Source organism: Apium graveolens, chromosome 2 (assembly GCF_009905375.1).
Source record: "Apium graveolens cultivar Ventura chromosome 2, ASM990537v1, whole genome shotgun sequence".
NCBI classification, from domain to species: domain Eukaryota; kingdom Viridiplantae; phylum Streptophyta; class Magnoliopsida; order Apiales; family Apiaceae; genus Apium; species Apium graveolens.
In genome coordinates this window covers 1,841,468-1,863,439 of record NC_133648.1, presented here as the reverse complement: position 1 = coordinate 1,863,439, position 21,972 = coordinate 1,841,468, and the positions used below count along the sequence as shown (strand labels likewise).

The 21,972-nt window shown below is 35.5% G+C and overlaps 2 protein-coding genes across 2 annotated transcripts; both read left to right on the top strand.

Annotated features, from left to right (window-relative positions):
• The first annotated feature begins 256 nt into the window (after positions 1–256).
• Positions 257–1,260, top strand: LOC141706650 (glycine-rich protein DC7.1-like). Its single transcript, XM_074509431.1, has 2 exons — positions 257–417; positions 618–1,260. Exons 1-2 carry the CDS (start codon positions 315–317, stop codon positions 1,022–1,024), a joined length of 510 nt encoding a protein of 169 aa, XP_074365532.1. The 5' UTR covers positions 257–314; the 3' UTR covers positions 1,025–1,260.
• A 19,496-nt stretch (positions 1,261–20,756) lies between these two features.
• On the top strand, positions 20,757–21,542 carry LOC141706652 (glycine-rich protein DC7.1-like). The gene is made up of 2 exons (XM_074509433.1): positions 20,757–20,923; positions 21,030–21,542. The coding sequence occupies exons 1-2, from the start codon at positions 20,821–20,823 to the stop codon at positions 21,323–21,325; spliced, it is 399 nt and encodes a 132-aa protein (XP_074365534.1). The 5' UTR covers positions 20,757–20,820; the 3' UTR covers positions 21,326–21,542.
• Positions 21,543–21,972: the final 430 nt, after the last annotated feature.

The window sequence follows — 21,972 nt, the reverse complement described above, 5'->3', positions numbered from 1 at the left end:
CTAAAAATTGTGATAAAGATTTGGGCGAAGTCAATTACTAAACTTCACAAGTTTTTAACGTAGAAAAGTCGACAGTGTTTTCCAACACCCTACCACGTTCTAGTAGTAGTAGACCAGGCATAGTAATAATAATTGTATTATAGTTTAAACATAGTAATTATAAAACAATAAAACAATTTGTCTAGCTCGAAAATTTGCAAATTTTTAGCTACTTGCTTATACATTTCCCAAGTCTATAAATAGGAACTGAAACTCACCATTTCTTCACATCACTCAGCTCTTGCATTTCGCTTAGAGATAAGATCGAATACAATATGGGTTCTAAAATTTTCTTGCTACTTGGTCTGTCAATTGCTTTTGCTCTTCTCATTAGTTCAGAAGTTGCAGCCAGAGACTTGGCTGAAACTACTTCCAAGAGTAAGCTTCCGTTGCTACGTTTGTCTGTCACTACAAGAAAAACGGCTAAATGATCGTTGTTAATTTATCCGTTTTCCTGTAATATTTATATGCCTTTGCTTTCTCCATATCTTTAATCAACTATATATACAAGGAAGCACAAATGCATATATGCTATGTCTTTATATGTCTTTATGATGATGTTTATATGTATTGTGCAGCTGACGGTGCTGGTTTAGACGGTGGATACCACGGAGGCGGTGGCCACTACAATGGAGGAGGCGGCCACGGTGGTGGAGGCGGAGGCCACTACAATGGAGGAGGAAGTCACCACGGTGGTGGAGGCGGCGGCTGCCGTCACTATTGCCATGGTAGGTGTTGTTCTGCAGCAGAAGAGGCAGCACTTGAGGGAGCTACTTTAGACGGTGGCTACCACGGTGGAGGCGGTGGCCACTACAATGGAGGAGGCAGCCACCACGGTGGAGGCGGAGGCGGAGGCCACTACAACGGAGGAGGAAGCCACCACGGTGGTGGAGGCGGCGGCTGCCGTCACTACTGCCATGGTAGGTGTTGTTCTGCAGCAGAAGAGGCAACACTCAAGGCCACTGAAGCTAAGCCACAAAACTAGAGGCCTGCATGCATACTATATACTACTAGCTACTTCAGTGTGGTAGCATTTGATTATTAGTAACGTGTTAATAAAATGCGTGTCCGACCAAATTGATAAATGTCAATGTTGTAAATGACATTTTGATATTTGGTAGCCATCTTGCACCAGTCTGTTTCCTTTCCTTTGTCGGATTGATGAGAACCGTGTATGTACGTATTATTATGTTATCGTTTATAAAGTGGACTTGTTTAAAATTTTCGACTCATTATTTTTTTAAGATCTTCTGCATAAACGTACAGTTCTGATAATATTTATAATTTTTGGCTCAAATTAATGTAGAATAAGAGTACAAAATAAACACGTTTCTCTTAATTTATTATAAAGAATTTATAGAATTTATCAAAAATTACATCTCTGATTATGAGAATAGGATACGATAAGTGTAATTAAATTTATGTAAATTAGTCAATTTAATAGAAACACAAAATAAGTGGAACTTATGGAGTATTTAAATTTAATTTGGCGGGAGTTACCATTCTACATTCAATAAAGAGTTGAGATGCATTGAGTCTCCAAAATTACTCAGCCTATTGCATGCAACTTGATAAATTTTGTACTATTCAGTTCCTAAGCTTCAATTTCCCTGTTCTGGTTAGTAGTAGACTAGTAGAGCACTAGGAGCATCTTCCACTCAGCTAAAATTTATTGAAGGTGCAAGTCGGTCGGTGTACTTTAAATAGCGATCCTAAGGCCATCTCCAATCGTCTCACAATATTTTATGTTGTTTTATCTTCATTTTACATCACTTTCACTTTATATTAGATATAAAATTAGACAGAGGTATAGAGAGATAAGTTGTGAGGGAGTTGGTTAAAAAACTAATATCTTTATGTGATTTGTGAAGAACACACCTCTGTATATAGACCGGTGTATATATTAAACGGAGAAAGAACAAGTATACGTGAAGTTGATCATACTGAAATAACAAGAGAAGTAAGTGATAACTAAAAAACAGGTACTTGAACAAACAAGAGAAGTAAGTGATAACTAAAAAACAGGTACTTGAACAAAATAACGTTTCCTACAAAGACTCTAATACACACTTATTCCACGATTCCTAAAAACTCTCCTGAACGTTGCAGACTAAGTCCCGGAACAACCAGGTGGCCCTTTCAGAAAATAAACAAAACAAACAACAATTAAGTTCAGATTAAAACCAACATGCACCCCCTTAATCTAAACTTCTTTATTTAAATTCTTAACACCCAGCAGCTGACGCATCTTTTCAAACTTGACGATTGGCCGAGCCTTCGTGAGAACATTTGCACGCTGTTCATCAGTTGGTACATGTCTTATGATAATCTCACCACGCTCAACACACTCCCTGATAAAATGGTAACGTATATCGATATGTTTTGACCGATCATGGAACACTGGATTTTTAGCCAAATCTATGGCTGACTTAATATCAATGTACAACACCACAGGACCAACAAGACTATCAGACACTTCTCCCAGCAATTTCCGAAGCCATATTCCCTGACACGCTGCTGCCGTAGCTGCCATAAACTCGGCCTCACATGATGACAAAGCAACGCATTTTTATTTCTGAGAAACCCATGTTATCCGATTTTCATTCAAGTAGAACACCATGCCTCCAGTACTCTTTCTATCATCGACGTGCCTAGCTAAATCACTATCCGAATATCCAGTTAGCAAATTATTCCCACTGTTCTTCGAGTAGGTTAAACCAAAATTCAGCGTACCTTTAACATAACGCAGGATGCGTTTTGCAACATTTAAATGCATAACAGTTGGTCTTTTCATGAAACAGCTAATTATTACGAAAACATAAGTTATGTACGGTCGAGTATGAACAAGATATCGAAGCCCTCCAACAATACTTTTGAATTCTGTAGGACATATTATTGTTCCCCCCTCTTCTTTGGTAACTAGAAGTTTCGGCTCCATTGGGAATTTTGTTGGGTTACAGTCTCCCATACCTGCTTTATCTAATACCTTCTTGGCATAAGCTGTCTGCTTGAGCTCAACATACCCTTTCCCCTACTCGACCTCAATGCCTAGATAATACGAGAGTTTTCTTAAATCACTCATCTCAACATGATCTCTCATTTGTTCCTTGAATCTCTGTATAATAGTAGCATTTGTTCCCGTTATTAGCAGATCATCAACGTAGACTACTACTATTAACGCTTCTCCTTCTTCTCGCTTAGTGTAGACAGCGTGCTCATACGGGCACCTTGACAAACCCATACTTTCCAGAACCTTGCTAAGCTTCAAATACCATGCTCTGGGAGCCTGACGAAGACCGTACAACGCTTTTGTTAGCATATAAACCATATGTTCCTTTCCAGGCTTTAAGAACCCCTCAGGCTGTGACACATACACTTCTTCCTTCAACTCACCATTTAGAAATGGTGATTTTACGTCTAAATGGTGCACATCCCAGCCATTTTTTGCAGATAAAGCCAAAAGAAGACGTACCGTTTCCAGACGAGTCACAGGCGCAAAAATCTCCTCGAAGTCAACTTCATATTCCTGCACATAACCTTCCTCCACGATCCTCGCTTTGTATTTTACTATTTCTCTATTGGTATCCTTTTTTTATCTTAAAAACCCATTTTAGGTCAATCACCTTCTTGCCTAGGGGTAGTTCTGTTAGAATCCAAGTGCCATTCCTTTCCACTGCTTCTATCTCCTGTTCCATTGCACACTTCCACTCCTTCTTCTTCAATGGTTGACCATAGTTAACTGGGTCATCGATACCCATGATCATTAGATCATCAACTAATTCTACTTCTTTTGTCTCGTTATAAATATCACTGATCAGCCTAAAGTTGCGTGATTCACTGCTGTTCTCAGAACTGTTACCACTTGACACCTGATCTGATTCAAGTGAAGGTGTCATATTTTGAGAGTCTGTGAAATTTTCTCCATTTTCACTGTTGAATGGTGTGTTATACCCATCTCCATTTTCTTCCACGTTTCCATTTGTTTCATCAGACAGACCATCAAAAATAGTAAAGTAATTCTGTTGAGCAGGCTGACCATCTTCATGTTTATCCCACGACCACATCTTTTTCTCCTCAAACATTACGTCACGACTGATGTGTACTTGCTTTGTCACAGGATTGTATAGACGATAGGCTTTTGTTCCCGCTTCCTTACCAAGATTTATCACGACTTTACTGCGATCATCTAGTTTTGCCAGCTCAATACTGGGAACTTTCATATTGGTTACACATCCAAACACTCTAATATGCTCCAGGTTTGGTTTGAATCCTGTCCAGGCCTCATATGGCGTTTTGTTTGACAAAGCACGGGTGGGTAGGCGGTTTAGTATATATAATGAATGTCGGACTGCTTCCCCCCACAAAAACAACGGCAGATTCATTGTTTTCAAAAAACTCCTGACCATAGCAACAACTGTCCGATTACGCCTCTCTACAACGCCATTTTGTTGTGGCGTGTACGGAGCAGTGAATTGACGATAAATACCAGCACTTTCACAGTATAAATGAAAATCATTGGAACAGAACTCACCCCCTCTATCGGTACGAAAGTATTTTATCTTTTTAGAATCACTTTCAACATGGGCTCTAAACCGTCTGAACGCATCAAATGCTTCGTCTTTGGTCTTCAACATATATACCCACATTGCTCTGCTATAATCGTCCACCAGCAAAAAGAAATACTTGTTCCCACCTGAAGTTTCTGGTTAGATCGGCCCACACAAGTCTCCATGAATTAACTCCAAAGCATTCTCTGCTCTATAGTGTGACTGTGTAGGAAATGATCTCTTCGTTTGTTTTGACATGTGGCATTCAATGCATATTTCTTTAGGTGGTGTGATCGCTGGAAAGCCCCGAGCCATGTTGTTCTTGGACATCGAGTTCATAGCATGAAAATTAACATGACCGAGTCGGGAATGCCACAACCACGAGGTCTCTCCGATTTTTAACAAAAAACAAGTAGGTTTGGGCTCACTAGTCTCAATAATGGTTTTATACAGTCTATTTCCAAAGCGTTTAACTTTCAAGAGTAATTTTCCTTGTTCATCATAGACCCACAAGAATTGTCCATTCATGACAACTAGATTTCCATTTTCAGATAATTGGCCAAGACTTAAAATATTATTAAAAAGATCAGGGATGTAATATACCTCGCGAAATGTCCGTTCTTGCATTTGAATGTGATTGTGACTTTTCCCTTAATATGCACGGTTGAACCATCGCCAAAACGAACTTCCCTTGTCACTTCTTCATTTAAGTCTGTAAACTTCGAACGTTGACCCGTCATGTGGTTACTAGCTCCATTAACTAGATACCATACGTTAGATTCACCTCATTTTTTTCAGCGTCTGACACCAACTTTGGTGTCACACCTTCTTCATTTAACAACAAATTCTTCTGTACACACTCCACCATTAACAATGTCGGCTCGTCATCTGGTATTTGTGACATATTTACTTCCAGTCGTTGATCCTTCTCGCGGTTTGGTTTCCTACACTCCGCTGCATAGTGGCCATAAAAAAGGAAATTGGAACACCTAACCTTGCTTCTGTCTCGAAAGCCTCGATTCCCTTCTCTTACTCGAGTTTCATTTCCACTGTTTTTCCCTCTCGAGTTTGATCTCTTCAACCATTTCTCTCTTGTAAAGAGTAGTTGTCCCTTTTTTTTTTTGTTTTTTCAACCATTCTTCATCGGTCAGTAATAGTTGTCCCCCACTGGGTTCACTCTGGCCTTTTAGTCGTTCTTCATGAGCCTTCAATGACCCAACTGCTTCCTCAACTGACATATTCTCCAAGTCACTGAATTGGTCGATTATTAATGCTATCTGAAAGAATTTTGAAGGGACAACTCTAAGCAATTTTTTAACCAGGTAGCTTTCTTCAACTACCTCTCCCAAAGCTCGTATATTTGCCAACAGGCCATTAATCTTCATATAAAAGCCATCAAGCTGTTCTGTTTCCTTCATTTTCAGCGATTCAAAATCAACTTTCAGAGTCTGCACCTTGGCCTTATTTACACGGTCAGCTCCAAGACACATTGTTTTGATGGCATCCCAAGCTTCCTTGGCCGTGGTTTTTTCTGCCAGAGACAAGAGCATATCTTCAGGAATCGCTTGATAAATAGCTGCCAATACAATCTTATCCGTTCTTTCTACCACCTTTGTTTTTGGGTCCTTGGGTTCTACAGCATCCCACACCGCGTGAGCCTGCATAAAGACCTTCATCTTGATAGTCCACGTTGTGTAATTGCTTCGTGCTAGCAGTGGATAGTTCAGACCAACTCCTCCCTCCTTTATTTTGCATGTCTCCATCGTTGTTCCCCTGGGCATATATACTTGGGCATCCGCTGTGAGCTTCGGGCTCTGATACCAAAATGAAGAACACACCTCTGTATATAGACCAGTGTATATATTAAACGGAGAAAGAACAAGTATACGTGAAGTTGATACTTTTATTGATGCTGAAAACTATTACATAAATACTGGGATAACAAGAGAAGTAAGTGATAACTAAAAACCAGGAACTTAAACAAACTAACATTTCCTACAAAGACTCCAATACACAGACTCATTCCACGACTCCTAAAAGCTCTCCTGAACGTTGCAGACTAAGGGGCCATTTCTTAACGGGTGAATGACAGGATATGTATTGGATCGTTCTATTTTGTTCATTTAGATTGTTTGTTTGCAATTTTGTAATAAATAATTTTCCTGGACGACACCAAATTATCTCTGAACCATTGCCTCTCCAAAATCTATCTGAATGGCTGATAATTGGCACAATATTCAAATTTCACACAGGTGTTTTATAGATAACAAAGATTCTTAATATCAATTTCTTTTTATAAATTTATTTTTTATTACCATTAACGTGTAATTAGATTAAATAAATATATTATATGAAAATTTGTAGAAAAACTCTTATTTTTATCATATATAAATTTTTTTCTTAGATATTTTAATGACAAATTTATATATAATTTCTCAATAACAAATTTCATTGATTTTATCTTTTTTATTACGGGTAGTTGTGTTATTTATAATTTAATTAGAATTTGTAATTTGTGAAATTTATTTATTAATACTAAATATAATTTATGTTTCCACAAAACTTCTAAATTTATTTTTATATTTTTCAAGATATTAGGTTGTCGCGTTAAAAAATATATTGGTGATACTATAAATAGTTAAGTTTTGGATAACTAATTTAATACCTAATCTTCAAATAAATAATTTCAATCATATCTTTAAAAATTAGTTTAATTAGATTAATAAGTCGTGGTTCAAAAACATAAAAATTATTTATCAAACGACCTTTTCATCCATCGTTCAGATTTGTACCGTTCATTTTCAGAAAATATCATTCAGATTTAACAAATGACCCCTAAGTCCGAAAAAATTTCCCGTTTCCGGCGAGCTTTTTTTAAAATCCGGCTTTCGTTATTACAACCGCATGCGGTTGAAATTAAAAATCCTATTATTGATCATTTTCGGTCGAATTTAATTTTTTGGGCGGCTATTTAAAAATTTTCAAAAAAATGAAATTTTTGGGCGGCTATTTAAATAATTTCAAAATTTTAATTATTTGTGCGGGTGATACAAATTTTATCTGAAAAAATAAATTTGACCGGAAGTGGTTGTATTTAGCCGGTCGTATTTAGCCGGTCGTATTTAAGCGGTTGTATTTAGCCGGTTGTATTTAGTCGGTTGTATTTAGTCGGTTGTATTTAGTACTAAATACAATCGGTTTACTAAATATGACTCGAGCAAATACAACCGGCCCAAAACCGGTTGTATTTAGCTAAATACAACCGAAAACGGTCGAATTTAGCTAAATACAACCGATTTTAAACCGGTTGTATTTAGCCCTTTTTTGGTAGTGCAGATGACTCGGAACAACTAGATGGCCCTTTCAGAAAATAAACAAAACAAATTACAATTAAATTTAGATTAAAACCAACATTACGTGTACAGTATTACTTCAAATTTGAAGGCAACGAGTGTAATGCTTTATAAATGAAGATAGAGATAAGTCTCCTTGAAGAGAAATTTGTACACTTTAACTTCATATATAAAGATAAAAGCTGATTTAGAAGGCACCATTAGAGATGTCCTAAATGGCGTTTTCTAAAACTCTGTCAGTAGGTTTATAGCTATGGACATGATAATTATGGTAACCAATCTATTTAGATTTCCATGATTGTCAAGAGACTAAGAGCTGCCTGTCAAGTCTATCAACTTGATAACTTTTTTAATTAATTAAAATACATATATAAATATAAAAAATATGTACATTGATAATACTCTTTTTAGTTCATGAGTCATTTAATTTATTTTAGGTACCTGCATATAGGTAACTTTTAAATATTGTTACTTATTGGTGAAATTTGTAGGCACAATCGAATTACATTTAAAGTAAGACTGTTCACAAATGGGGCAGTCTCTATTGCAAATGAGACAGACTGTATCTAAATGAGACAGACCCTATCTAACAACAGAATGTAAATTGCAAAAAATTAAACGTGCAATGCTGGAAATAAAACAATGCAAGAACACCAAGAGTTCTTCACTTGGTTCGGCCCTTATACCTAGTCTATGGCCTACATCCAAGTCCCCATGCCAACTAGCATAGAGAATATATTATATCCACTTAAAACAAAGTACTTACAAACTTACCTTGATTACAAACTTGGTCCACTTGAAAGAAATCTTTCCCTAGAACACAGCTACCTAGCACACATCTACTTGGCCTTGATCTTGTAATCAACCTTCCACAACCCGGGACAAGTGATACAATACACCTTTCGAGTACAAAGAATAGAATGTGAAAGATTACAACTCGACTATATCTCTTAATTAACTGGATAAGCAATGTATGTAATCGAAAGAGTGTTTTTCTCACAAAAGAGTAAGATGGAAAGTGCAGAGAGTTGTTTTTTCTGGAAAACATCAAGTCGGTTATATATAGAAAACATGTAACGGATAGATTGTATTTCAAACTCTTTTGAAGATAATAAAAGATAAGATTAGGTTTGAAATATTTGAATGAGTATAAACCAGTAATCCGTTAGTTTGTTTCTTGAAAGAGATAAACCTGATAAAGATTGGTTATTAGAAATAGATTAGGTTTATCCAAAATAGAGTTTGTTTTGAAAAGATAAGTCAAAGGTTATCCAGTTAACTAAGTTAACATTAAACAAAACTCTAATACTTATCTAACTAACTAACAATCTGACTTGCTGTAGACTTCTTCAATGCATCATCAGAAATCACGGATTAATATTCTCCCCCTTTTATGATGATGCCAAGGGTAAAGAAGTGTTATGCTCCCCCTATCAAAAACACTTTAATCACTTGTTGCAATATGTTAGATAATAATAGTGTATATATGCAACAATCAGTTGATAATCATGTGAATATGCAAATGAAACATATGACTTATCAATTGAGACATGTAAATAAATGGGGCAACAAATAAGATTAAAAACCAAGCACCCAACATCATAAAACCTTAAACATTTAATCCAGCACATAAACCAGTGCTACCCAATCAAACCATCACACACAAAAATCAAGTCTTAAAGAAGCATAAACCGGTGAAGCAATCGTCTGAGATAGAAACTGATTAAAAAATAACTAAATTTCTCCCCCTCAACATCATAAAAGGTGGGTAGAAAAACTAGTCAGAATCATCAACTTCGACAGGAACAGAATCTCGAGTCTTTCTCTTTCCCTTGTTGTGATAGGCTGGCGGAGCACCATTCTCAGAGAAGAGCTTGTCCAACTGGCCTTCATCTGAAGCTTTCCCATCCCTTTTGCGGAGCCATTCCAAGATATATGAGCGATATTCAGCACGAGTCATCCCAAAAGCTTCAGGTGGAGGGACTGCAGGCAGGGGCAAAGGGGAGGTAATCTCGGCCAGAGTCGAATCACCAAGCCAGTCCTTTTTCTGGTTCCATGGCATGCTTCGAGTAGAGACCTGCTGAGATATGTACTTGGTTTCTGTACCAAGTTGATAGAAAAGCTTGACAAATTCTTCCTCCCAGGCCTTAGCAGTGGTAACCATTCTCTCATGCAGCGCACCAAACTCAAAATCTATAGCCCTACTCATCTTCTTATCATGGACATGTAAAATCTCCAACTTTGCATTTATTGACTCAAGAGAAGCAGTGACAGACTTATTAAACATCTCATAAGAAGCACGCATCATACTGACTTGTGAAGTCAGAGATGCCAAAGACTCAATAGAAGCAAACTGAGTTTTAAGAGACTCCAAAAGTTTGTTGTTTTCAGAAACTTTTGACAACAACGAGTTCAACAAAATAGAATCCTCTTGATCATGATCAGACATATAGTGAGGAGACTCAGGAAACATACCGAAAGATTTATGACCCTCACCAAAAATAAGAACACCAGACTCAATAACCTCAATATTATTAGCATACAAAACAGACATATCAAACATGGTAGACACTGGCTCAGTGTCATCATCTTCAGAAACAGTAGAAAAATGTCTAAATATCTTCATCAACAAAGCAGGAAAGGACAAATTTATAGACTCATGAGACGCACAATGACAATCAACGAAGCAATATCACAGGGGGTTTTAGTCATGAAAACAGAAATTAAAACAACATCCTGATAAGTGACGCGGTCACGACCACTTTTACGAGGCAAAAGATTGGTGTGAAACAATTTAAAAAGCAATAAAGCAAGTGGAGTAAGATCATGTACCATGGGCTTAAGAGAGGTACCGACAAAACTTTCGCCAAGAACAACTTTCAACTGTTCTTCATATTGCAGTCCCGGAAGCTCCATGAAAGTTGTATGCGTGGTATACGCACAGCTACCGGAGCACGAAATCCCACAAACTCGAGAGAATAAATTAGCATTGAAAACAATCGAAACACCTTGAACCTCAGAATAAACCATATTCTCCTTCATCATTGTGAAATTAGAATAAAATTCCCGGACAGAGAAGGGTAAATAACATCCGGTGGAGACAAAAGAGATTCACAACCCAGAGCAGAAAACAAATCAACAACCCCAACTTGTTGAAGCAAATCAAGATCACAAAGTCGTTCTTTAAGCATGGGTTTTGGCAAGGTTTTAGGCTGAGAAGATTTCTCGGGTGACATTGGAGTAGAGGTGTCGGGATTAGTTCTTTGGCGTTTCAAGCTAGAAGAGGATGGGTTAGGGGTTTTAGAGTGTTTAGATTTAGAACGGGTGTTAGGAGTCGACATGGTGAAGAAGACGAAGAGAGGTTTGAAAAGGGAAAAAGAAAAAAAAGTGAAGGTTAAATAGAGAAGAGGGGAATATGAAAAGATAGAAGTGTGATAGAAGTGGAGAGGTGGAGTGTATCTCGAAAAACGAGGAGACATGCACAGAGATTGAGAAGAAACAGACTAAGTAGTCAAATCAAATTTAAAGACTTGAAGGATAATGCATGCAACTCGGTTCAGTTCCAAAGTTCAAGAGTCCCATCAAATAAATACATATAAATTATATATTTATAGACTGAAACATGCAAACTAAATTAAACTAACCACGACAATTAATTCGCAAAAATCCATCAATAAATCCTATAGACCAATCAGCATTTAAATTAAGTAAATAATTAAACACTCAGTTATGCAATTTTAGACAAAAAGATGAATTATGCAAATAATTGACATAAATAAACTAAATAGTATGCATGCACAGATGTAAAAATATGATAACTTAATGAGAGATAGTGCACATACCAAGTTCACATCTCATAAGACAAAATCGGTCTTCACCTAAAGGTTTTGTGAAAATATCTGCTTTTTGCTTATCAGTTGAGATATAAATTAACTCAATATTACCTTTTGAGACATTATCTCGCAGAAAATGGTGACGAACATCAATATGCATAGTACGAGAATGCATAACAGGATTTTTAGAAATATTAATAGCAGAGGTATTATCACAATAAATTGGAATATTTGTATAGAAAATACCAAAATCTTGTAATATTTGTTGCATCCAGAGAATTTGAGCACAACAACTACCAGCTGCAATGTACTCTCCTTCAGCAGTAGAAAGAGCTACAGATGTTTGCTTTTTACTGTGCCATGCAACCAAACAATCACCTAAATATTCACACGCACCACTTGTACTTTTTCTATCAACCTGTGACCCTGCATAGTCAGCATCTGAAAAACCAATTAACTTAAAAGAAGTAGAACTGTGATAAAATATTCCAAGATCTTTAGTTCCCTTAAGATACTTGAAAATCCGTTTAACTGCATTCAGATAAGATTCTTTAGGTTGAGATTGAAAACGAGCACATAAGCAAACACTATACATAATATCAGGACGGGAAGCAGTTAAATATAATAACGAGCCAATCATACCTCGATATTTAGTAATGTCTACAGGTGTACCTTGTTCATCCTTAGTGAGCTTGACAGTTGTACTCATCGGAGTAACTTTAGTAGAAATATTTTCTAACGCAAATCTCTTAAGCAAATCATTAACATACTTACTTTGATATATGAAAATACCTGCAGCAGGTTGGTTAATTTGCAAACCTAGAAAATATTGCAATTCATCCATTAAACTCATATCAAACTCTTTATGCATGCAGTTAGAAAACCAATTACACAATGATTCATCAGTAGATCCAAACACAATATCATCTACATAAACTTGTACTAATAGAAAATGATTATGTTTATGAAAAATAAAGAGGGTTGGATCGAGTGTACCATGAGTGAAACCATTTTTTAGCAAAAACTGACTGAGACGCTCATACCAACATCGAGGGGACTATCTCAATCCATAGACAGACTTTTTGAGCTTGTAGACATAGTGAGGATATTTTTCATGAATGAAACCTGGGGGCTGCTTCAAGTAAACTTCTTCCTTGAGATAGCCATTTAAAAATGCGCTTTTAACATCAATTTGGTAAAGCTTGAAACCTTTGTGAGCTGCAAATGCCATTAGAATTTGAATAGCTTCGTGACGAGCTACAGGGGCATATGTCTCGTCGAAATCAATTCCTTCCTGTTGATTGTATCTCTGAGCCACTAAAGGAGCTTTATTCCGAATGATGTTACCATCTTCATCCTTCTTATTCTTGAAAACCCAACGAGTACCAATGACTTTGGCATTAGAAGGAGGTGGGACAATGTAATATCCCGTAATTTTTAGAATTAGATTAATAATAGAATAATATAATAAAAAGGAATAAAATTAGATAAATACTAAGATTTAAAATTGAATTAGACTAATGGGCCTAAAATTTGGATCATATTCTAATATGGATAACTTATAGGTTAAGATATAGGGTTTTGTATCGTTATAAATAGATCATATTCGTCTTTCTCATTTTTATTTATAAAAATTCGTTGGGCTCTTCTCAGCATAAATCAGCAGTCTTGTAAAATTCGTAGTAAATTCATCGTAAGTTGGAATTCAGTGATTCTGGACTTTTTGGAGAGGTCTTTTAGTTATCTACAACTTTTATGTTTCTGGTTTTTCAAGAAAATATCGTTTAGAGGGTCAAAAAAGCTATATTCAGATCTGGTCAGGCTTTGGGGTAAATACTTTTTGACTTACTTTTATTTTGGAAAAGTTTTGATACTCTGATTTTCGAATTTCATATAAGATATAAGAATTCTGTTTCGAACTGTATAAGAAATAAGATACGAGAATCTTTTGAAACCCAGTCTTTACGTTTTCGAACCCGTTCGTAATTTACGCTATAGTTCCGGAACTAGCCTTAGATACCCTTATTAGGCGCACAAGTGTATAATTTTAGATACCTATTAATGGCGCGTAATTATTGAACTTTTGATGCCGACCACTGGCAAAGTGTGGTATAAAGAATAAGAATAAGAATTAGATGCCGGCTACTGGCAAAGTGTGGCCGTAGATCAAGACTGTGGTATTTATAAGAATTATCATTTCGTTCTGTTTTATTCTGTTCTGATCTGTTATAAAATCTGTTCTGTTCTACTTTAAATTCTGAATTTTAAAATATAAAACTTTGGGTTGGATTTATTTTAGAAAATATTTTATAAAATTATTATTGTTTTGAGAAAAATCATTTTATTAAAACACCCATTGATTTTCGGTTAAATAGTTAGTCAATTTGTACTTGCTGGGCTTTGTAGCTCACCCCTTTCACAATTTCAGGTTTCGCCTACGAGTTCGAGTTGGATAGCATTGGAGTTCGAGGATCTTAGTATTGGAGTAGATTGACTTTTGGACTTCCGATTTTAGCTGCGCTTTTGTAATAGTCTCCTTTATTATAGACGTTTGGATTAGTAAATTGTATTTTGTTTTAGTTTTGATTTGGAGCTAATAGTCCGGAAATGCGGGCTGTTACAGTTCCCAGACTTGACAACGTTCGAACTGGTTCAATTCTTCTTGCATGGCAACTGACCAACACTCATCCGCAACAACTTCTTGAGCATTTTGCGGTTCAAAATCACCAACAAAGGCACAGAATGCACATAAATTATGAAATCTGCTTCGCGTAGAGATTCCTTGATCCAAATCTGTAAGGAGATTATCTGGTGGATGACTGTTCTGCAAGACTTTGGCAGGCGGATAGTACTCATTTCCTCTTAATTAGAATTTTCTGCTTGATAAGGAATAGGTGTTGTCTCTTTTGATTGAGATTGAGACTTGGAATGAGACTGTCTCATTTCTTCTTGAATAGAATTTCCTTGCTGAGAAGAGAAAGAATCATTTGACCATTGATCAGGAGTCTGAGGAGAGTCTTGAATATTCCCAGACGGCTGATCAGCAACATCTTCTTCAATTTGAGAGATCTTCAAGGCATATTCATTGAAGGCAATGTTGATAGATTCTTCAACCTTGTGCTTGATAGAATTATAAACTCTATAAGCCTTGCTTGTAGTAGAGTATCCCAAGAAAATTCCTTCCATAGACTTAACATCAAATTTTCCTCGATTGTTCTGTGTATCTAAGATAAAACATTTTGAACCAAATACTCGAAAATAACTGATGTTAGGCGTTTTATTCTTAAGCAATTCACAAGGAGTTTTAAGCAAAATTGGACGAATAAGCACTCTATTTAACACATAACAGGAAGTGTTTACCGCTTCTGCCCAGAATTTACGTGGCAGATTACTTTCATGAAGAAGAGTACGAGCAGTTTCCTGTAGAGTTTTGTTCTTGCGTTCAACAACTCTATTTTGTTGAGGAGTACGTGGGGCAGAGAATTCATGAGTAATGCCTCTAGATTTGCAGAAAGTTACGAAATCTTTCTCGAATTCTCCTCCATGATCACTACGAATAGTCTTGAGCTTTAAAGAATACTTAGTCTCAAGGTTAATAATAAGATCTTTGAATTCACTAAAAGCTTCATCTTTAGTACGCACGAATAACACCCAAGTAAAGCGAGAGTAATCATCTACTATAACGAAAGCATAATTCTTACCTCCCAAACTTACATATCTTTCTGGACCAAAGAGATCTAGATATAACAACTGTAAAGGAACATAAGTTGATACTTTATTCTTAACAGTGAATGAAGTTTTCACCTATTTTCCAAGCTTGCAAGCTGAACATGGTTCTGACTTCTTGTATTTTAGCTTTGGTAAACCTCGCACTAATTCATGTGAAGATATCTTTCGAAGTAGATCCATATGAACATGACCAAGACGCCTATGCCACAGATTCTGTTGTTCTTGAACAGTAGCTAGGCAGATTTCTTCTTGCTGCTCATCAAAATCTAACACAAAGATGTTTCTCTTCCTTTTGGCTACTAAAGCAAACTCGTTAGCTTTATTACCAATATAACAGACATCTTTATCAAACTTAACACTATGACCAGCATCAGTTAACTGACTTACACTAATAAGATTATACTTTAGACCATCAACTAAACGAACATTATTAATAGCAAACTTGTCGTTACCTATGGTACCTTTACCTATGATACGTACGGTATTGGAATCTCCAAGAGTAACTAAGCCTCCCTCTTTAACGATTAATGAGAGAAACTTTGATTTATCTCCAGTCATGTGACGAGAGCAACCGCTATCAATAATCCACTTATTTCGAGGAACATAACTTTAAAGCATACCTGCAAAAGATCCCTTATCTCTTAGGTACCCACATGACTTTGGGTCCTTGAATGTTAGTATCATAAATCTTATACAAATTCCTGTCAGATTTCTTAATCCACATTTGAACAATATTAACAGATTTATGCACATATTTAGATCTAGTTGCAGAGTTAGGATCGTGGCCCTTAATACCACATAACCGAGATGAAGAATTAGTGTGACCAGATTTGCCACAGTCTTGACATTTTTCATAAGGCATCTTGTATTTCATAGGAGTTCTTTTGTAGCCACTTTGAAAAACTTTCTTCTTGGCTGATCCATACCCCAAACCTTCTTTGTCAAGAGAAGATTTCTGTTGGGCAAGTAAGGCATTCAGTGTTCCTTCTCCATGGAAACATTTGGCTAGATCAGTTTCCAGCTGGGCAACCTTTTGCTCGAGTTCAGGAACTATAGAATCAGAAGATGCATTTGATTCGGCAGAAAAAGTTTCCTTCTTTAATGCATCAAAACATGCATCTTTCATCTCGATCTTATTCTTGAGATAGTTGACTTCTTCTTTCAACTTAGAGACCTTCTCAGATAATAACTTGTTTTCTTCTACTAAGGATTCATCTTTGATGGAATCATCAACCTCATTAAGAACCTCACTCAATGCTTGTTAGTACATCCTGAGATATATATGAATTTTAATTAATTTAAACAATATGTACCTCATCACTGTCACTAGAGTCATATTCAAGTCCAGCAAAGCATAGTTGAGCTAATTCATCGTCTGAGTCAATCTCCACTTCAGAATCATCATCACTCCATGTGAGTAAAGCTTTCTTTTTCGCTTTGAGCTTGTAGCACCTCTTCTTGAAATGACCTTTCTTTCCACACTCAAAGCATGCATCTTTGTTTTTATTATTTTTGCTTTCCTTGCTTGAACTAGGTCTGAATTCTTTCTTTGGAAATGAAGACTTCATGGGTCATTTAGATGCATTCTTTTTTGCCAGAAATATTTGGAACTTCTTAGTGAGAAGTGCAATCTCCTCATCAGAATCTTCAGAAGAATCACCTGTATCTGCATAAAGATAAAAGCTGATTTAGAAGGCACCATTAGAGATGTCCTCAATGGCGTTTTCTAAAACTCTGTCAGTAGGTTTATAGCTATGGAAATGATAATTATAGTAACCAATCTATTTAGATTTCCATGATTGTCAAGAGACTAAGAGCTGCCTGTCAAGTCTATCAACTTGATAACTTTTTTAATTAATTAAAATACATATATAAATATAAAAAATATGTACATTAATAATACTCTTTTTAGTTCATGAGTCATTTAATTTATTTTAGGTACCGGCATATAGGTAACTTTTAAATATTGTTACTTATTGGTGAAATTCGTAGGCACAATCGAATTACAGTTAATGTAAGACTGTTCACAAATGGGACAGTCTCTATTGCAAATGAGACAGACTGTATCTAAATGAGACAGACCGTATCTAAATGAGACAGACCCTATTTAACAACAGAATGCAAATTACAGAAAATTAAACGTGCAATGTTGGAAATAAAACAATGCAAGAACACCAAGAATTTTTCACTTGGTTCAGCCCCTATACCTAGTCTATGGCCTACATCCAAGTCACCATGCCAACTAGCATAGAGAATGTATTATATGCCCACTTGAAAGAAATATTTCCCTAGCACACAGCTATCTAGCACACAGCTACTTGGCCTTGATCTTGTAATCAACCTCCCACAAACCGGGACAAGTGATACATACACCTTTCGAGTACAAAGAATAGAATGTGAAAGATTACAACTCGACTATATCTCTTAATTAACTAGACAAGCAATGTATGTAATCAAGAGAGTGTTTTTCTCAAAAAAGTGTAAGATGGAAAGTGCAAAGAGTTGTTTTTTCTGGAAAACATCAAGTTGGTTATATATAGAATGTAACGGATAGATTGTATTTCAAACTCTTTTGAAGATAATAAAAGATAAGATTAGGTTTGAAATATTTGAATGAGTATAAACCAGTAATCCGTTAGTTTGTTTCTTGAAAGAGATAAACCTGATAAAGATTGGTTATTAGAAATAGATTAGATTTATCCAAAATAGAGTTTGTTTTGAAAAGATAACTCAAAGGTTATCCGGTTAACTAAGTTAACATTAAACAAAACTCTAATACTTATGTAACTAACTAACAATCTGACTTGGTGTAGACTTCTTCAATGCATCATCAGAAATCACGGATTAACAATTGGATTAAAATGTTGTCAAAATGATATTAAATTGAGTGATAAAATAAAATTTTAAAGGTTGCTAATTATAAATTATCGAAGTAAAATGTTGTCAAATTGATATGAAATCAAGTGAAAATAAAATATTAATATATATAATGATTTGAAAATATTGACAACTATTTACAGAATTCTTTATTAAAGATGTTCGTATTAGTGGATTCTTAGCTATATGTATGTGGCTAGAATATTTAGCTAATAAATCCGGCCCCGGGAGATGCTTTAAGGTTATTTGTCCGTATCGGCTTTTTCTTTAACATCTTATTTCCGAGTTTTAAAATTTTCAAAAGCAAAGTAAGTGAATAATTAATTAAATAGTTTTATTTTCAACCAAAATTATATTTTAGAATTTTTAAAAACAATGAAATTAAATGATAATAAACACAAATTTAACATATTTTCATTAAAAAAATGAGATAAAAGTTATTTTAACTCGAATTACTACCTTCACTCTCCTAAAGCTGGACTTAAAGTAAACCTGACATTAAGTAATGGTGAAATAGTCTTTCTTTACTGCATTGTAGTTAAAGTTTTTATATATTTAAATTAAATATCGAGATGTTTTCAACATTGCCCGTTAAAGTATGTAACTCAAGTCAGTGCCTTGTAAACTTTAATTCAGAAATTAGACACGCTATAAATTATAGTAATACAGAAGTCCAATAGGCCGGCCGAGATATAATTTAAAATTGGAAAGATGGTAATGTAATTAGGAGGGGATAAAATGAAAATCTGTGGTCAAGATTTGCGCTCTGTCGCCAACTCAGTCATTAGGATAGACTCGATAAGAACTTTACGTAGAAAAGCCAACAATATCTTCAACCACCCTACCCCGTTCTAGTAGCCGGAGGTGGCCACTTGTGCGGGTTTGAACAGCCCACTCGGGACCGGCTCGTATGGAAGCTCGATTTTATTCGATCCGAATCGAGCCGGTTCAAACCCGCACAGCTCGTTAAAATAGGAGTGTCGGTTACGAATTAGGAAGTTGAAATTCGGACTAGTAGTTAGTAGCCCATGCATGCATGTGTGTATAAATCTATCCAAAGGGCAGATACGTAAAAATCAACAGGGACACGTGTTCCCGCACAAATAAAAATTACTCCCACCTTCTCATTTGATAGTTTACGTTCACTTTTTACACCTATTTTGAAATTTTTATAGAATATAGTTTCGTAATCCCTCCGTGCGTGAAAATATTTCCTGTTTGTGTTGTACACGTTTGTCAATACACATTTTTGATTGTTAATATCTTTAATTTTGTATTAGTATTAAATATAAAAACTTTATTGTATTAAATTACTCATAAATACAAATACAACAAAATCACTCATGACTATATTTAGTCTTATAGATTAGACGTAAATTAATAGTCAATCGTTTATCATGAACAGTGCAAAAAGTCAAAATGAGAAACTCATTTTGGGACGGAGGGAGTAATGTTTTTTAATTTTTTTTTTGAATAAAAGTTTAAAAATAAAACTTTTATTCAGAAAAAAATTAAAAAAAAATGATTATATACTTTAAACGAGCATTGAAAAGTGTGCCGAAAAATAACGTAAATAATTCAGTGGGACCGAGTGAGTATGTTTTTTATAAAGTTTTCACTAAAAAAAGGTTAAAGTTCCTTATAATACTAGTAAATATTTCATAATTTGAGTTATATTTAATTGTATTAATAGTTATACGATCATAAATTAAAAAGATCTATTTTATATGACAATTTTTTTTAGAATTTGAAGTATGGCCGACTCAAAACATAACATGGTGTCCTCAAAGGAGGCGTACTTCAGATCCGCCACCCAATCTATCCGGTATGTTTATTGAAAAGCATATATAACAAGTAATTTTATTCCAGTGTTTTAGAACTACTGGTTGCTTAATTTTATGTTCAACACTAAATTAATTGTATTTCAGTTCAGGGTGGTTTACACCAAACATATGTTACATATGATATATACAATTTTTTAGCTATACATCTAAAGTTTGATTTTGTGTGTGAATGCATATGTAGCATACAGCAATCTTGTTACCCTACTGTATGTAGGGTGGAACTGAATATAAGCGAGCAAGACTTGCGTCTAGGACCCTCGATATTCAGAGCCCAAATTTTTTTAATTTTTTCAAGTAAATATAAATATATATATATATATGAATTTTCATGATATATATATATTAGAGTTCTATTAACTGATTTTGACTAGGGTCTCGAATACGAGGATAGGCCCTTTGCATGTGACAAGAAAATTGCCTGTCTTATAGTGCTTTTAGGTTTAACCATGTTTTGGACTTTTGGTAGATGTTTGTCCCACAGATTTTAACTACAGTTCCTTTCTTAGGCTATAAATAGAAACTGAAGCACACCAGTACTTCTCATCAATTAGCACTTGCATTTCAGTAAGTATAAAAAAAATTAAGTTGGAAAACAAGTATGGGTTCTAAAATTTTCTTGCTACTTGGTCTGTCAATTGCTTTTGCTCTTCTCATTAGTTCAGAAGTTGCAGCTAGAGACTTGGCTGAAACTACTGCCAAGAGTAAGTCTTATTTTTTTAATTTTTTTTCATTTCTAACTATATAGTTGCAGAGTGCCTAATCATGTCATTATGATGTACTTAATTTATTTACACTGTAAAATTGCAGCTGAGGGAGCTAATTTAGACGGTGGCCACTACAATGGAGGAGGAAGCCACCACGGTGGTGGAGGCGGCGGCTGCCGTCACTACTGCCATGGAAGATGTTGTTCTGCAGAAGAAGCAGCAGCACTTGAGGGAGCTACTTTAGACGGTGGCCACTACAATGGAGGAGGCAGCCACCATGGAGGAGGAAGCCACCACGGTGGTGGAGGCGGCGGCTGCCGTCACTACTGCCATGGTAGGTGTTGTTCTGCAGCAGAAGAGGCAGCACTTAAGGCCACCGAAGTTAAGCCACAGAACTAGAGGGCTCTGCATGCATGTGTCAATAAAATACTACTACTAGTACTAGCTATACTTCAGTGGTAGCATTTGACTAGTAGTAACGTATAAATAAAATGCGTCATCGATCAAATTGAAAAATGTCACTTATTTTCCTATGTAGTGTCATTTTGATATTTGGTACCTATGCGCCACCTATTTTCCTTTGCCTGTTATTGTAATAAAATGGACGTCTTTGAAATTTTCGACTTATGACTATAACTTAATGTTCCTCAATAATCGAACATAGAGTAAATAACACCTAAAAAGAAGATAATATCAAGATTAATTAGGTGATGTTCTGAATAACATGGTTGTCGGGCCGCCACGACAGTTTGGATAATCGGTTTCGGATTTGATCCATTTTTGGATTATAATTTTTGAATTTTATGATGCAAATCTCGAATCGAATCATGATTTCATATATTTTGATTCGGTTTTTCTGATTAGAATAATTTCTCCCGGTCTTGTAATCATCTGTCTACAAAAAAAATCAGGGATGATTTTGATATTAAAATTTGATGTGAATAAACATAATTTTATTCATACTTAATTTTTTTAATTTTAGGATTTCTTTATCCACATAAATTTTCCTCGAAAGTAATTTGCATATATTTATGGGGACCAAGACC

Bases quoted from the DNA above. Each gene is read 5' to 3' on its own strand.
- LOC141706650 (XM_074509431.1), top strand. From the start codon at position 315: ATGGGTTCTAAAATTTTCTTGCTACTTGGTCTGTCAATTGCTTTTGCT. The intron at 418-617 runs GTAAGCTTCCGT...TGTATTGTGCAG, and splicing joins GGCTGAAACTACTTCCAAGA to CTGACGGTGCTGGTTTAGAC.
- LOC141706652 (XM_074509433.1), top strand. From the start codon at position 20,821: ATGGGTTCTAAAATTTTCTTGCTACTTGGTCTGTCAATTGCTTTTGCT. The intron at 20,924-21,029 runs GTAAGTCTTATT...GTAAAATTGCAG, and splicing joins GGCTGAAACTACTGCCAAGA to CTGAGGGAGCTAATTTAGAC.